Consider the following 18470-nt stretch of genomic DNA (forward strand, 5'->3'; position numbering starts at 1 on the left):
GCCATGGGGCCAGCCCCATTACTTTTTAACAAAGAAGTTTAAAAACTAAAAAAAATAATTAAATAAAAATTGTAAAAATAGAAAAAAACCTTATAGAACAAGGATACAAAGAAAGAAAGAAAATATTTTTGTACTGCTGTACAATGTGTTCATGTTTTAAGCTGTGTTATTACAAAAGAGTCAAAAAGTTAAAAAAATTTAAAAGTTTATAAAGTAAAAAAGTTACAGTAAGCTAAAGTTAATTTATTATTGAAGAAAGAAAATTTTTTATAAATTTGGTGTAGCCTAAGTGTACAGTGTTTATAGTCTACAGTAGCGTATAATAATGTCCTAAGCCTTCACATTCACTCACCACTCACTGACTCACCCAGAGCAACTTCCAGTCCTGCAAGCTCCATTCGTGGTAAGTGCCCTATACAGGTGTACTGTTTTTTATCTTTTATAACATATTTTTATTGTACCACTCCTATGTTTAGATCTATAGTTAGTAGGTATACTATGTTCAGATACACAAGTACTTACCATTGTGTTACAATTGCCTACAGTACTCAGTACAGTAACATACTGTATAGATTTGTAACCTAGGAGCAATAGGCTATGCTATATAGCCTAGGTATGTAGTAAGCTAAACCATCTAGGTTTGTGTAAGTACACTCTATGATAGTCACACAAGGACGAAATTGCCTAATGAAGCATTTCTCAGAACGTATCCCTGTCATTAAGAGACACATGACTGTATTACCAATTGCTCTTTTTTTCCCCCATGTTGGTCCTATATGAGAAACTCACCCTTCTTTCTTACCCTGATTTCAATTTAATATTCACTGCTATCCTGTATGGCCCATTTTACTTATTTTTATTACAGTGATTTAAGTTACTTCATGTACCTTCATGTAGGGTGCAAGGAGAAAAGGGTCTTTTATATGATTAAAAAGACAGTTCTCCATTGATCCTTGGATTACACAAGTTAACACTACTGAAAAAGAAAACATCACTACTCTTGAGGATTCAGAGAAAAGAGAACACTGAGTCAGATTTTAACTGGCCCTTTTTATGTTGTCATTTAAAGTCAGAATTCTAAATTTTATTTCTAGTGATCATGTAAGAAGTATGTCATATGATTTGCTAATCCGGATCTATTTTACAAAAGATTTTTTAAAAACTCTCACCTGGCGCTTTCAGGTGCACATTAAAAGGATTAAATGAGAACACTCAGAGAGTAAAAGCATATATTAATAGCATTTTTAAGCTCTGATTTGGGCACTGTATACACTGACTCAATAGTGTGTAGTAATGTACAATAAAAATTTTGCCATTTTGAGAACACTCAGGATTTTGCCTACATTGAATATAAACAAAATAAGTTCAAAACATGATCCAGAGTTTATACATTGCAAAAAGGGGAGCAAAGAAGTCACACAAAACATTTTCACCAACACACCAACACCACAATAACCAACCCCTACCCCCAACTTTTGGTTGATAATAAAAGCAGGATATCGGATGGTTTACAGATTTTTTTAAAGATGGGAACTAGGTATTAAGGCTACTTTTGTTATTCATAGCTGGTCACAATAAGAAGGCGATGCCTATAGATGCTAAATCTTACTACCTTTTACCTCTTTAATAGAAAATGATAGGAAACGCTTTTCTCTGTAGGGTTCCTTGGATGATTGATACTCAATATATTTTTTAATAACTATACCGAATATTTTTTGATTAACCTAACTACATTCTTTAATATAATGGCTTATTTCAGTACAACCAGCCACTGCCTCCAATAAAATAAAGTAGTGACAAGGCAGCTTATCCTCTGTCGGGCATATTGTACAATGGAAAGTTTTATTGTGCTATTTAAATGTACTCTTTCTCCTCTGGGAAAAAGCAAGCCAGCATAAAGAGCAAACACTGGAGGAGTGACACATGTGGTAAGTGAGGAGTTGCATATTTCATTTCATGTAAGTTGTGTATGATGGGGAAAATGGAGTTGGGGGATGGGCCCTGGAGATGCAAATGTGTCTTTCTATAAGTCACTAGATTTGGCTTGTGACTATGTGATTTTTATGAGATCTCTCATTTGGGGATGGTTTGAGGATTGACCAGATGGAAAGCAGGGCACAGTGGGGTAGATCATTTATCACAATGACAGTGCCTAGTCACCAGTGATCCTCTCAACACAGGGGGAAACTACAACTGTAAATGTGGAGCAGCATTGCGGTCGGACCAGCGGAGTTTGGCAACATTGCTATTTCTCATTAACTGAATCATATTAATTCATTAGCCATATATATCAAAGTAATTCACTCAAGAATTGTCACAAGAAACAATTTATAACTGTTATGTTCTCTACAGGAAAAGTAGGTTGCAATCATTCAGAAGATTGTTTTTATACTTTTTGGAAAGAAAAATTCCAGCCACATCTAATTATACTAGCTGCCCTACACCGTAAACTACTATAAGAATGATCAAAAAAGAAAAAGAAATGATCAAAGTTTTATTTTGTTGAAGTTATATAATCACCAATGGTTAATTACACGGATTATTCCAAGAATTTCCTACTTCCAAAATACCAGATATCTTATCTCTCATATTTAACTTAAGCAGTTCTGATATGACCCTGGAGATGAATAGCTTAAATTTTCAATAAGTTTTTGCATGAAAGATATAGTTCAATGTATTTGTAAAAGTATGATATTAATGGTCAAGAGATATGGGATTTGAAATTCTGGCTCCACTCCTTACTCTCTCTGAGATTGGGGGCAAGTCATTTAACAGCCTGAAAACTCATTTTCTTCATCTGCTAATCAGAAATAGGAATGCTAGGTTTACAGCATTGCTGAGAGTATCAAATTAAAAAACATTTGAAAATCGTTCTTTTTCAAGTTTAGCTACATGCATACACATAGACACGCATTAAAGATGTTGGAGTGCTTTGTAAAGCACTATATAGATTAGCATCATCATTATGCTCATCAGTATCATCATCATCATCATCATCATTGTCCTGTAAGGTTTGCTTAAATCCCAAGTTTTCCCTTCCACCTACATTGGAAATAAGCAATGACTTCTGCTCTATGACCCACCCATGCAGGACAAAAATTATTTGCAAGAGTCTGAAAAAGTTGGATGGAGACATTTTTAAGTTAAAATAATTATAATACACATAGAAAGAAAGCACTGAGAGACATTAACACAGAAATTGGGGTTTGGGAAACCCAGATTCAGCCAATATAAAAAATGGAGTTCTTGTTATTAAACTCATGTAGTTAAACTTTTTATTTAGTAGAGAAATTGTAATTGCATGTTAGTCTAAACTGCGCTCTATGTTAAGAAATACTAATTTAACCTCTGGCTCTTAGTAGGCCAATGGTTCTTCCCGAACACACAAGAAATAACTTAAGGAAAATGAACCAACATAAAAGTAGTTACCACTTGTGTGACATGAAGCATGCTTTACAATATTGCTCACTGAAAAATCCCCAAATAGTCATAGAAACAGAAGTGTTTTAAATCAACCATCAAAGAGTTGGTTTGTTTTTTTCTAGATGGATCTCTCATTTTTTACACTCTCAAAAGAATGGCTTAGGATCTTTCTGTCCTCTTTGTGACCACTTCTTAGCATCCAAGCTAACTAAGTGAGAATATGAAATGCATCGTGAAAAGGAAGGGACACTGATTCCAATGATGCGATCAGGCTAATTGGCATTATATCGTATCATGAAGTTGACATCACACTGCCAAGACTTGGCAGGATTCTACTTATGGCTCTGCCAATGCTGAGTTGAGTGTTGTAGCTACTATTACTGTATTGGATCTTCACAGGCTCAAGTTACTCAGGGACTTGGATGGCAGCTGAAATTCCTAAAGCTATTTTGCCACAATGTAGCTAGAAGGAAAAACAGCTGAACAATCTGCTACCTTCTAAGGAATGAACACTACAGGAATTTCGTCTGAAGCACTTCATTACTTCCTTGTAAGCTGTCAGTTTAAATCTCAGGCCAAATTCCACATCTGTCTATTTGAAATGCTTCATAAGCTGAGGAAAGGGGAGCAGTCATCTTTGGGGAAATTCAAAGGCACACGCAACTAATCCATCCTTTCAGTATGATCCAGGGATATTAGCACTTCCGCAGAGCGGCAGAGCAAAATGGGCATAATATTCCCTTCTCTTTCTCCCCCTATAGCGCAAAAGATGTTACAGAAACTACTAGAAAATAGGATTATTGTGTATTGTGCTATCAGGGAATTAAGATAGGAATTGTACAATAGGAACAGAGACAGAAACATGAGATGACAATATCAGAAGTTCAATATATGAAGGCAAACTTCACCATTTTATAACAACTGGGGAAAGGGCTGGATGGAATTTGGGAAAACTGACTCACAAAATGAATTTTATTTTAATGTATTATAATGTTTTCTCATATTGTTTGGTGCAGAAAGGATGTTCAATAAATATGTGTTCAATGAAAAGAATGAATGCATATATATCTTTATGTGTAGATAGAGGTGGATATAGATGTATCTGCCTATAGTTACATAGATATAATATCTAAATGAATATCAGACAATATTGTCAAAAATAGATCCTATGTGTCCTATCTTAGCGAATAAAGACTTATCATCAGTAATTAGTATACTGATTATTTGTATAGAAGCAGATCTTGCTAAAGAATTTTAGGTACCTAAGTACATTTAAGCCTTCCAAGTATTTTTTTTTGCTTTTGAGGAAGGTTAGCCCTGAGCTAACCTCCGTGCCCATCTTCCTCTACTTTATATGTGGGATGCCTGCCACAGCATGGTTTGACAAGCAGTGTAGGTCCGTACCCGGGATCCAAACCGGCAAAGCCCGGGCCGCTGAAGTGGAACATGTGAAATGAACTGCTGTGCCGCAGGACTGGTGCCCTTCCAAGTATTTTAATGACCCTACACCCATGCATATTCACACACACACATATACATTTATTGTTTATAATTTTAATAACGTACTTTTAAATAAGGTACTTTTATTAATAATAGAGACTTTAGCATAGCCACTGTCTGAATTATCTCAAATTCTGAACTAGTTGAGTTTGAATGAATCACGTTCCATTATGTAGGGGAAATATAACCAAGAGGAAAAACATCTTTGACATGAGAAAAGATACAAATCAAAAAAGGAAGTAAAATCACATAAAAACAGAAAATAAAAGAAATTACCTTTACGCTAAGCAGATAAAACAGCATAGCATAAACCTGATATTATTCTGCATTTTAAAAGATTTACATGTCAAGCTATATGAATAAATTGAGAACTCTTCTTAAATCTAAGGATGATGCTGTAACCATTTCTAAACCTCTTCACTAGCCTTTTTTGCTTACAACTGCTGGAGGGAAAGCAACAATTTAAAAGCAAAAATAATATACAAAAACATCACAATATCTGCAGAGACACCATGATCATTCTGTTACCTTTAGACCCCATTTTCAAATTACAAATGGAAAGAAAAAATATAAACAAATGTAGAACATGTTCCATTACTTAGGCAAACTTAGCAGGGTTCAAAGGCGTTTCTCCACACATATGGCTTTGAAACAGAAGGTTACACCAGAATCTTTTCAATAATTAATTTGTCAGTTGTGTATAAAATTATACAAAGCGGTATAACATTACCTTTTTCTTTCCCAAAAAATTATTTTGCTACGTAAGGACCCAAAACTGGAAAGTATTGGAAAACAATTCAATAATCATTTGGAAAACAAAAGAAAATTCTCAACCCATAACAGACCATATTAAAAATATCAACTGAATTCTACAAAAGTATTTTTAAATAAAATTAATAAAGTTAAGTTTGTAATGCATAGTAAGTATAACATCAAATATGAAACTTGCTGATAGCTAAATTGAGAATTGATTCCATCTCTATTATCTTTGCTAATGGAGGAGTGGTGTGTCTGATCCCAAATAATGCATAATCACAGAATTATTTCTGCTTGGCTTTACAGGGTATTTTTTGCCTTACATTTAAATATAGGTGAGTAGAATATTCTTGGGCATGTAAAATAAATTCATGTAAACTAGGGAGAGGAAGTACTATAGAGCTGTAGAGATTCCTCCTCCTTCCCTTGTTTAAAATGTTTTCTACTATCTGTCTTTTAGACAGAAGTGCCCGTGTCTTTCCCCACTCAACCCCTTATCTATCCCTATTATCTCATTCTAGGCACAAGCAAAGGGTGAATTGAGAAGTTCTGTTTCAGTGGCTCCCACTGTGGTAAATACAAGTTGTAGAAGGGAAGGCCAAGGCTCTAATCCAAGGAAGGAGGCTGCACTATCTTGTAGGAGGTGGAACATACATGCCAAGTAAATTAGGAGGAGATGAAAGCCTCAGACCAGATGTTCACTGGTACTAAAGACATCATGATGATGATGAAAGAATATGGGTTCTGGAGTTTAAAAGATCTGGATTTGAAACCCAGTTCTACCACTCAATTGCTTTGTGACCTTAAGCAATTAATTTAAACTCACTGAGCCATATATTGTTTACTTGAAAAATGAAGACAATATTCATAAAGCTATTATGAAGATTAAATGAAGTGCATATAAAATATTTAGCACTTGTGCCTGGTACCTAATATAAACTTAATATATATTACAGGTTTTCCTCAATAGATAAGCTACTAAAGTTTACTCAAGAGTACATCAGCTTAAAGGCAACTTAAAATCCTTTTTTTTCTTTCATCTATGCATTCCTTCAAAATCAAGACACAGATCTGGTTATTTATATGGTACTATTTCTAGGCTCTGTCAATGTATTTTAGAAATCAAGAAATAGATTATCATTTATTGAGCACCAAGATATATTTCAGGCACTATTATCCCTTCTATATTTATTCATATACACAGGGTTACTTCCTTCTTGTATCAGAATTTGTTTATAAATACTTGAAGTCTAAAAAATCATTATCTAACCCCCAAAGCCTGAGTTTCTTCCTAAATTTTCTATCTTCGCTAATGACACCATCATCCACCTTGTCACACAAGCTAGACATCAATCACCCTAGATGTCATCCTCTCACCTTCAATTTTGATCAATTATCAAGTTTGATTAATTCTGATTACTGAACCACTCTGAACCTCTGCTCCACTCTATTGAATTTTCCTTAGTTCAGGTCCTCAGTGTTTCTCCCTTGAACCGTAGCAACTGACCTGTCTTCCTTTCACTGCCTTCATTGCTATTTATCCTCCACAGCAATTGTTTTTAGAACATTTTCTCAGTTCCTTAGCAGTGGTTCCTTTTACCTACAACAGCTTTTTTAAAATTGTAAACAAAATTCTCTGTGAACTAGAACATGTAAAATTCTAACTCAGATGGAAGTGGGGAACCTGAAAGTACTTCCCCAACTCCATGTCAGCCAGTAAGGAAAGTCTTTGAAAGACTCTCTGGAAACCACTGGTCAACAGGGAAAATCGTAAACTGCTAAATATGATAAATAAAAAGCTAGCTTCACAAGCTGTCTTTTCCCACTCTCTCTCCTCTAACCGTATTGGCTGTGAGTATCCCACCACAAATCTCTGCTCCAGTCTCTTCAACTTAATTGCTATTTTCCCTAGTACGCTAGGCTCTTTCTCATCAGTGTATATCTGTCTGTACTCATCTCTCTGCCTGGAATGTTTTACTCCCAATTCTCCAACTGTCCAACACTCAGCCTACAAGTCATAGCTCCAAAGTCTCATCTCTCTGGGCATTACCCAACTTACTTAATTGACTTAGTTGCTCCCATTCCTGTGATCTTATAGCACCTTGTATGTGCTTGTATTATAGTCTCTATCAGACTTTAATGCAATTATTAAATCACATGTCCTTCTCCCTAAGTCTACTGTGACAAGGGCTGCTACTCATATAATTTTGCATTACCTGGTACCTGATCCCCAAAACACAGTAAGTGCTTTACAAATTTTTTTAGCATTGGAGTTATAAAGATATCATTGTCATTAAATTCATTTTCTGCCGCATAATAGCTTTAGTGATTTTTAAAGGTTCAATTAGAGAAATATTAAGCTTATTTCTAAGTGTTTTGTGCACCTTTAGGTTCTGTTTTAGAGAGTCAGAAAAGCTCAAAGTTAATTTCCGAGATTGGTATTTTTAGGGGAGCACTGTTTATCACAATGTTCAATGAAAAACACTGAATCATTATTTAAGACAACGACCACCTGCACTTGCTTCTTTTCTAATCAAAAGGCTTCTCTACCAGAAATGCATTTCTTTCTGCTTTTTAACCTATAGTAATAACCCAAACAAGAGACACAGATGCCCAGAACCTTTGAAAACAAAAAGAATATTACTGAGACATATAAATAAGCAGACATGCTGCATCCCATAGGAGGCTTTGAGAAAATGCTAGTTTGGCCCCCATCCCTGCCCCAAGACGCAAAAACATACATGCATACATACAGTAAAGACTTGAAAGAGATTTTCTGTAAGGAAATAACAATTAGTTCTTTTTAAAAGTCATGTCCATTTGATTTGAGTCACTGGAGTAACAAAACTGTTTTCATGAATACTCAAAAAATTCAATAATGTAACCTCTAGTAGAGCTTGAAAAGCTCTGAAGGACAAGGCAGTTAGATCAATATTAGTTTATTTCAAATGCTGGGCAGTATGAAGAGACAAGGCTGGTCATTGGATGGATTTTATTACCTGTCGGAGTGATAAGTCCTGGTGATAAGAGGCCTGGGACTGAATGAGGCAGAAGGCGAGCATTGTCCTGCAACACTCCCAAAGAACGCTTAGGGGGCCTGCCAGGCCTTGAACTGTTGAAAAACAGACAAACGAAGATCAGGTTACAAATATACTCTTTTTGGAAATACCATCATTTGCTACATTTACCTCCTAGTCTTGTTTAATTGCCAAGAGTGATAGAATTTTACATTAAAGACTATTTTCATTGATTATTAAAAGACTAATACTTTCCTTTACACTAAATTTCCCAACATAGTCATGGCAAATATTAAAACCATAAAAGATCAATTTCTAGTTTAGATTCCGTTTACCAGTCAGCACTTTGCAATACAGCTTACCTGTTGTGAGAAACCCAAAGTTACCCCCTGCCCTTAAAGCTATACTTGATCCCTGGTAATAACACATGCTACTCAGATTTGAGATAGTGACTCACCAGAATTAAGACTGTATAGAATGTGGAGTGATTAAGTCTCTGCTCAGCATGCCAGAGGTGAGGGGTAAAGAGCTGAGAGATGCAGAATAAGAACTGATGTTCATTAGCATTTCCACAGCTGCTGGGAGCCCATGAGGAACAAAGGACCCCCACCCTCAGCAGGTTTTCTCCTACCTATTTTTTAAACCAGGCTATATAACCAGCAGTGCACTCTTTTGGAGTGGCTGTACGTACAAAACCCTCCACCTTTGCAATCTAGGCTGTCTTTTCTCACAGGTTGATTGGTGTTTCTAACTGATGAATTGAGACTAAACTTACAACACTAAGCTAACCTATTCCATTTAAACATTCTTCACCCCAGTGTGAACAGTTCAGGAATTGCAGTTGCAAATGTTAATCCATAAAATAATGAAATAGAAAGTCAGTATCTGGCCTCCAACTTGTACCCTAATACAGTCAGTACACTGAATACATCATTTGGAAGCTGTCACCACAATGAAGAGACTTATAAGTCATCGAACATTAGGATCAAGTCATTCTCAAGGCACCCAATATATTTCAAATATTACTTTCTAATGTTGCCTAAGATATTGCTGTTGCTTTTTAGTAGAAATGCAGTTTACAAAGCTGAATAATAGGATTTTGACAAAATACTGCAAAATACTATATTAAATAACCCAAGCCACAAAAATATATGAGGTTCAGATAGAGAACATTTCCAGAATGACTTCTGGTTCACAAAGAAATTTAAGTTAAACCTCACTCTATCAACTTCACAGTAGCAAAGTGCTCCATCAATGTAAGACAAACTCTGCTTTTAAATGAAGACAACTTCTAGCAACCTTACACAGAGGTACCATTACCCAGTTCATTTTTCATACTCTGCACTGGTGTTATTTTCCTTCATTGTATATCAATATTATATATCAATCTAGCATGAAAGATTCTGTTTTTCTCATCTAATGTTTCAATTTTATACACTAACTCTCCTCTCCCTCTTTCTACGGATTCTGGGCCATAATTTATTTTATTTAATTCAGTGTTGTTACTCTGCTTGCCCTTGCCCTGTCTTATGGCTTCCTAACTCTCTTAAGGAATAGTGATAAGACAAATGTTATTTACTTCAAATGCCCTAAAGGATCCCAAAACCACTGAACAATGTTCATCAGGGTATACCCAGTCATTAGAAGGCATGTCATTTTGTTGAATAATCTACACCAATCTGCACTTTCTAAGTGCCTTCTTTATGTCTTTCCATTTGTCAGAACTCAAGCCTGCTAACTTTATTCAAGCCCACCTGATCACTCTTCGTACTTTTTCTGTGTAAACATTTCAGTGCTGTCTTCATGCTCATCATCACTTTCAGACAGGTTGCCTCCAGAAGTGAGCAACCTGATACTCCCTCTACTTCCATATAACGTGCCAGCTGTTGATAGTATACTTTGAAAGCTATAAGGTTTAATAAGTTCTCTTCCAAATTTCTTGGTCAATCTCACAATTTGAAGTAGCTCTTTTCCAATAAGCTGACTCAGACTTGGGATGCATTAGAGGCCTCCTGGTCTGTTCTACCTCAAATTCCAAGATTTGAAAAAATTGGTCAAATTGCCCACCATCAGATCTACATTGGAGAATTCATGGCTTATGCTACAAATGGCTTGGTTAGTATCTACTACATATGCTATAAACCAGGGAGATCATATTCTCCATCCTAACATTCTTTTCAGTTTATAATTTTATGATGTTCATAAAATTAATTGTGAGTCTCCCCAACTAGAATGTATGTTCCATGAAGGCAGCACATATGTCTGATTTTGTCACTCTATCCTGAGCAATTCTTATAGTATCTAGTACACAGTAGGGTCTGGTAAATGGTTAATTAAATCAATTAATTAATAATAATAGGAAATACTATTTCACTGTTGCTAAGGCTTCTAAATATTCCTTAGATTGATCTATTCTCCTTGACCACTTGAATAGCAAGCCAGTTGCATCATTTAATCATCACACAGTCATTTTTAAGTCCTGGACTCCACAGCAATTATAAGTGCTTCAAAATATGATCCATTCAAATCTGGCTATGTACAAGGTTAAAGAAAGGTAGATTCTACTGTCTTATCTCTGAGAGTTCCTGAAAAGTTTCAAGATACACTCAAGGATTAAAGGTCCCTGGAGGTATACATGTGTAGTGGCAATATCACGTGTTCAACTAGTAATCAAATATGCACTAGATGTCCATTCAGTGTGTGTCTGGCACGGTACTAGTTATCAGGGTCACAGAGGTTAAAATGTAAGCTTGACAAGGACAAGGGTTTTGGTTTGTTTATTCACCGATATATTATGAGAACCTAGAATGGCTTCTGTCTTTGAGGAGCTTGTGATCTAGTGATAGAGATGTGTGTTTGGCCAGTTATTTAAAATTAACTCTTTAGTGAGTATGATTGTGTGATTATCTACCTCCAAACTTGTTTAAACGTATCAGCGAGCAACAGTCACGTTCAGATACCTATGTTTTTACTCTTGGAAAGAAGACTTGGGCCCCTAGAGTAAATTAATTAGAATCAAGTTTGTGAAAGTGCTTTATAATCAATAGAACTCCATACTAACATAAGATGGCTTTATTCTTACTTTTAGACCTAATGATCCCATGTAGTAAGACACTCCTAGCACTAAAGGTCCTGCACTCCCTTTCAAAGAATACGAGCCTGACAACATGATGAAAGACTATGGAGGACTCTGTAGAAAGTTGGGAAAGATCATTCTTGATAGATGATCCTGCCATACTTCTTATCTTTAAGAGCTTTATTAGCATCAGGCAGATATTTACATATTAATCAAGACAAATAAACATGTGGTGATTTAACTAGGAAACTGTTATTTGGATGACAATTTAATCAGCATAGGTTAAAAGGTCCATCACTGCAGCATCCTGTTTCTGCTAAAATATTGATTGCATTACTGATTTCAATAATGCTTTATTTTACAGGGCACAAATAACCATGTAATTACACTTTAATTGAATGATAATTGCTTGTTGGCAATTATTTGTTTCCAGTTTAATTACAAGGTTATTTGTACTCTGTAAAATAAAACAGGCCTTTTTTTAAAGTTGCCACTCGAATGGCTCAGTGAATGTATCACCCATGAACACCATAAATGAAAGTTGTTAAGGTGCCAGGCAAACAACCTCGTGAAATAGCAAAACTTTTATTAAATAGCTCAGCTAAATCTTTGGGGCTTCAGCTTTATAGAATCAACATTAGGTGCAACATTTATAGGTGGTTTGGAGAGAAATTATACCAAAGATTCATGGTTTTCTCTGAGTCTAGGTCATCCTTTAACATAATTTATCTTATGCATTTTCCTCTTCATTCTGTAAAGTTCTTTAGAGGATATGAAATAGTAACTCAGCTTCCTAAGATTAAAGAATAAACCAATTTAAAATATATATCAACAATATTTTATATTTCTGCAGTTGAAGTGGATTACCGTCAGAGCATTTCCTTGCAGTTCATAAACTACCCAGAGTTGGAAGTTCCCTAAGAGGGAAATGGAATAGGTCTTCTGGTGTCAACAAGATATTACACATTCTATGACATATCTATTCCTAGTTGTAATAGATAAAGAAGCTGATACTTTGCTCATTAAGATTATAAAATTTCACTTTTGGAGTTATTTTTATTTCGTGTCATTAGCCGTTTGTATATGAATCAAGGAGTAAGCAACTGAGTAAGGTAAGTGACTTTTGCTTCAAAGAAAAAAGTCTTGTTAGTAAATTAATTAGTGATGTCATGAGCCTTCAAGACATTTAATATAAATCGTATGGTCAGCACATGATTTAGTGAGGAATCACAAGTCATGTTATCCTCTTCAATGAAAGCTTGGCTCACTACTCTTTAAAGAAACACTTGTAATATTCTGGGACAAACTGAGCAAATTGCTGAGGATATAGTGGCAGTTAAGGGTGGTATTAGCGGCAACACGTAAAGACCACTGCAACTGGATTCCTGAAGTGCGAGCTGTTAGCACTGACCCGGGATTCACTTTTCAAAGCTATCACTGATATTTAAAATCCCTTGGGATAGTCCCTGAATGTGTCATTTTTTTCACTTGCATTAGAAGCCAGAAAAACCAAGAATGACATTAACTTTGAAGGTGTCGTTTACCTGACTGTGAGAATGCTGCTCTGACTTTTGATGTGCTTCTTAAATTAAATCAGAATCTCTTTTTGCCAGAACAGTAAGACTTTTAATTGCATCGTGGATTAATAATAATCTCTTAGGTCTGACATTTATTACAACATTTCAAGGATGCCAATGGTAGTTAAACTCTACCTGACCTTTCAGTGTTTATGAAGAGAAACAAACTCTGACCTCACAGCAACCTGAATCCATCTTCTCCCTGCGCTGGCAAACTGATCACTTGTCTAACTATTGCACTGGATTGTATTCCCAACCAGATCAAAGGCAGCAGCAACCAATTCAGCAACCGGGAAAAAGTCATCCATGCAAAATGGGCAATTAACATTAATCATATATGAAATTGTTCAAGCTGATAACTGGAACTTGGTCACTATGGTAACTCTCATAAAATGGTGCTTATGTTAAACTGGGCGTCAATCAGCCCTTGGTTCATGGGAACTTAAAGTATGGCTCATCATGTCTCTAGGAGCTATCAATGCAAGGAACAAAAAACACAAGGCAAGATCATTTATATTTCATTACCATTTACTCCCTTTTTCAGTTCTTATAAGCATATCCAAAACTTAAATTTGGATATATTAAAAGCATCAACAACAGCATTCCATTAGAGTTAGGAAAGTTAAGGAAATTATCTTTAACGTAGGGTGTTCAGGGATGAAGGAAAAGCTGTGCTTGTTAATGGGTCATGCGTTACAATATCAAGGAACATGCAGAGGGATTCATGTTCATGCATTAATCTCAGAGTTGTAATAAACTGAATTATTTATAGCTTTATTTTAAATTGTGGCATTTAATTCCCTTACTAATGCTGAGTTTCTGTTTTTCCTTCAGTAAAAAAAGAAATCTGATGTAATAGACAATTTAAGGGTTGACTACTCACTTGATAGAAAGTATAACTGTGAAGCTATTTTATACTTCATTTACTTGACTCTGCTCCCTATTTAAATTAAATGTGTTCTAGGCCTGGTGTTAACACCTATAAACAAGTTTACTTTTTGTCATAAATTGACTGAATTCTAATGAAGGTCTTAGTATAATTAACAAAGATTATATAACAGAAATGCTGGTATATGATGTGAATTCTTAGCAAGCTCTTTTCGTTCTCCTTGTGTAATTCTTACTAACATCAGTGGATTCAATGCACCTTAGTAAATCTTAGAGTAAATCAAACTAAATAAACATTTCCCCTTCTAAGTTGTATCATATCACTATCAGATACAATGTTTTTAAAATAAAGGCACTCGAATTCAAAGAGTATATCACTGTGCAAAACTTCTGATATTAAGAGAATGGATAAGAAGTTAACATTCACATTTGGCATCTCAAATTCAACATCTGCCTCCCCAGATCCCACTCTCCACATCTCCCTTCTCTCGTTTTGCTAGCAATACAGGCGTATTCTTGGTGGCCAAAACTATAAACTTGAGGGTGATTCTGATTCTCCCTCATCCTCTCCCTTCATTTGCAGTCTCCAATATTTTTGTTCCATTGTAATATGTGTTGCAAATTTCCATCTCTATCCATTCCTATTTCTAACACCCTAATTTACGCCCTTGTCACTTCATGCCCAGGTTATTTTAAAGAGGTTGCTACACTGTTCCAATCCGAATGATCTACATAAACCGTGCTATGAATATTGGTGAAATATCCCTTTCATTGTGTCATCTTTTGCTCTAGAACCTTCAATACTTCCTGACTGCATACAAAATATAGTCTAAATGCTTTAGTCTGGCAATCTGCACCAATACACCTTTCTTCCCTTTTTTCCAATTACTTCTTAAATGAGTCTTCTACTCCAGCTGGATGAGTTGATTCGCTATCTGCTAAGCATAGTATCTGACCCTAGAACCCTTTCATTGTGAAACATCTTCAAGGTATTAGGGTTCCTAGGGACATGTTTTGCTAAGCTCCACTGCCTGGGAAAGGCTTTAGTATAACCTGCTGTAACTGTTGCTGTTTCTCTGAAAGGCCACTGCCTTTTACTTGGTATCATCCTCCAGACTTTCTTTAATGGTTACCACAAAGGGCACTTAGGATTAGCATTAGGGAACCTATTACAACTAGCCAAAATAGTTTTTCATGTCTGGAAAATTCAGTCCCATTGGTAATTGTCAGTCCGTGTATAATCACATGATGATCTCAATAGTTAACATTTCAAGTTTGAATGTCGATCAGAAAATGTAGGAGCATGGTGTTAATATCATAACTCAGGAGAGCTTAAAAAGTTGAGCAAGACCTTTAGGACGCCAATCACTATTAACTTGACTGCATTAGTCTCTATGGTTAGAGATATAGTCCAGAAACTTACATTCAATTGATAAATACAGAAGCCAGTTTCCTTGCTGATTTAAAATCTTTTCAAAATTTTGCTCTACATGCGTAAATATTAGCAACTCATATTAAAATACAAATACTTTAAACAATCTTAGCTACTCAGTGTGGTATAGTGAGAAGCACTAGGAGTTAAACCTGAGTTCTAATCCCAGTTGTGGTATGCAGAATTCCAAAATTCTCCTTCAACTCAAGATTTCCAGCTCTAATTGCTAGAACTGTGAATGTAATGAGATATTATGCCTGAGATTATGTTACCTACATGGCAAAAGGGATTTTGCAGATGTAATTAAGGTAACTAATCAGTTGACTCTAATCAAAAAGGAGATTATCTAGGTGGATACAGTCTAATCATATGAACCCTTTAAAAACAGAGAGGAAATGAGGAAACCTATCAATTGCTGGTTTGAGGATGGAGGGGTCCATGTTGTCAAGGAATGCAGGTGGCTTCCAGAAACCAAGAGCAACTCTGGGCTAGCAGCCAGCAAGGAAACTGGTACACAAGCCCTACAGTTGAAATGAACTAGACTCTGCCAACAAGTTCAATGAGCTTGTGAGCAGATTCTTCCCCAGAGCTTCCAGATAATAGCCCAACCCGACCAGCACCTTTATTTTGGCCTTGTAAGACTCTAAGAAGAGAACCCAGTCAAGCTCCTCCAGACGTCTGACATATAGAACTGTGAGATAATAAAAGGTGTTGTTTTAAATTGCTAAATTTGAGGCAATTGGTTGCACAACAGCAGAAAACTAATATACCAATTTTGTCATTATCGAGCTGTGTATCCTCAGGCAAACTACATGAGTACTCTAGATCTATTTTTCTCACTTTAAGATTACACATGTAAACTAAATAATCTATGAATCTTATCATTAGAACCATTTTGCATTTCTGGTCAAATGTAGATAATTCATCAACTTCAAAGCATGCAGTTCTCCACTTTTTCATCCATCCATGTTAGCTTATATTTTAAGTTGCTGGATTGGTTCTATGGAAAATTACTCCAAAAGGGGGAAAATGGGTGCATAATACTATAGCATTATCCTCACCTGATAGTTTTGTGTAGATAATCAATACATAGGAATACTGGTTTGAAAAGTTAAAAGTGCTGTGCAACTTAAAAGGAAAGAAATTCTGACACATGCTACAACATGGATGAATCCTGAGGACGTTGTGCTAAGTGAAGTAAGGCAGTCACAAAAAGACAAATGCTATATGATTCTATTTATAAGAGGTATCTAGAGTAGTTAAATTCATAGAAACAGAAAGTAGATGTCTTTGCCAGGGGCTGGGGGCAGGAAGAAATGGGGAGCTGTAGTTCAATGCGTACAGAGGTTCAGTTTTGCAAGATGAAAAAGTTCTGGAGATCTGCTGCACAACGATTCAAATATAGATAGGCAACACGAATGAACTGTACACTTAAAATGGTATAGATGGTAAATTTTATATTACATGTATTTTACCAAAATTTTTAAAAGTAAAGAAATAAAATGATTAAGATGGTACATTTTATGTTATATATATTTTACCACAACTTTAAAAAAATGCTAAACAAATGTAAGAGAGTATTGTTACTATACTTGCAGTTATTAATAGAGTTACAATTTCCACTAAAATGATTTTGAATGCCAAAAAAAATTTAACCAGAGAGAAATATTATCCCGTAGTTTACATGTTAGAAAATCAGTTTTCTCCTCTGAATGCTGATACTAAAAGAATTACCAACTCTCCCAATCATCTCCTAACACATATTTAATTTACATCCCAAGAAGTCCTTATTTCTAAAGCAGAATTCAAGAATCCAATCTTTAATTTCACAACTCTAATTTTTCATAAGGTAACTGTAATCTGTGTAATACATGTTTATGCACAGATTTCTTTCTCATTATTTTCCCTTTCCCCATTCCTTACTTTAACAGGAACTCATTTTTTAAATATTTCCCTCCAGAAAGAAACCTTGTCCCACATCTCTTTCCTGCTTTGAAATAATAAAGACAATTTTCATCAAAAACAGGATAGATCATAGCAGTTGACTAGGAAATAGAGAACTAAATTCTAATTTTCTCTGTCGCTGATAGTGGCATAATCATAGATAAGTTGCTAGACTTTGGTAAATAGGCATGGAGATCTTTAAGGTTGCCCTGGCAGTGGATATGCTTATGAGCAACTGGATGGTCTCAGAAGGTTCTCTGCCCTCCTTCACTTTCATTTTGAAGTCAGGTAAATTTGGGTAGACTTAAATATCACACACGCAAATTTTTTTTTTTTTAAAGATTTTATTTTTCTCCTTTTTCTCCCCAAAGCCCCCCCGGTACATAGTTGTATATTTCGTTGTGGGTCCTTCTAGTTGTGGCATGTGGAACGCTGCCTCAGCGTGGTCTGACGAGCAGTGCCATGTCCGCGCCCAGGATTCGAACCAACGAAACATTGGGCCGCCTGCAGCGGAGCGCGCGAACTTAACCACTCGGCCACGGGGCCAGCCCCTCACACACGCAAATTTTAAGACGGTGCAGCCTGGATACAATTACCACACTGTTCTAAAAACTCACTTGTCTTCCTAAATCAAAGTATCCATGAGGCAGCACAATTCAACAGGCCAGTAACGGACTGTGAACTCAAACTCTGAATTTATCTGTGCCACTGATTCAGTATGTGATTCTGAGAAACTCAACCTCTCTATGCTTTGGTTTCACCATCTGCTAAATGGGTACCAAAATGATTTGACTCAAGGAATTAGGAGGAATTGGAAACTCCTATCTCTAAAATCCTCCATAATAAAATAACGTGCA

General features: G+C 35.8%; 1 protein-coding gene across 5 annotated transcripts in view; it reads right to left on the bottom strand.

Annotated features, from left to right (window-relative positions):
• Positions 1–18470, bottom strand: part of DACH2 (dachshund family transcription factor 2) — a 470115-nt gene that overhangs the window by 231464 nt on the left and 220181 nt on the right. For 4 of the 5 annotated variants that reach the window (XM_046672635.1, XM_046672634.1, XM_046672633.1 and 1 more), the window contains one exon: positions 8679–8791. In XM_046672635.1, the coding sequence (XP_046528591.1) occupies positions 8679–8791 (113 nt within the window). The remainder of the gene's footprint in view (positions 1–8678; positions 8792–18470) is intronic. The other variant, XM_046672632.1, reaches the window with a different exon arrangement.

Source organism: Equus quagga, chromosome 10 (genome assembly GCF_021613505.1).
Source record: "Equus quagga isolate Etosha38 chromosome 10, UCLA_HA_Equagga_1.0, whole genome shotgun sequence".
In the NCBI taxonomy this organism is placed as follows: domain Eukaryota; kingdom Metazoa; phylum Chordata; class Mammalia; order Perissodactyla; family Equidae; genus Equus; species Equus quagga.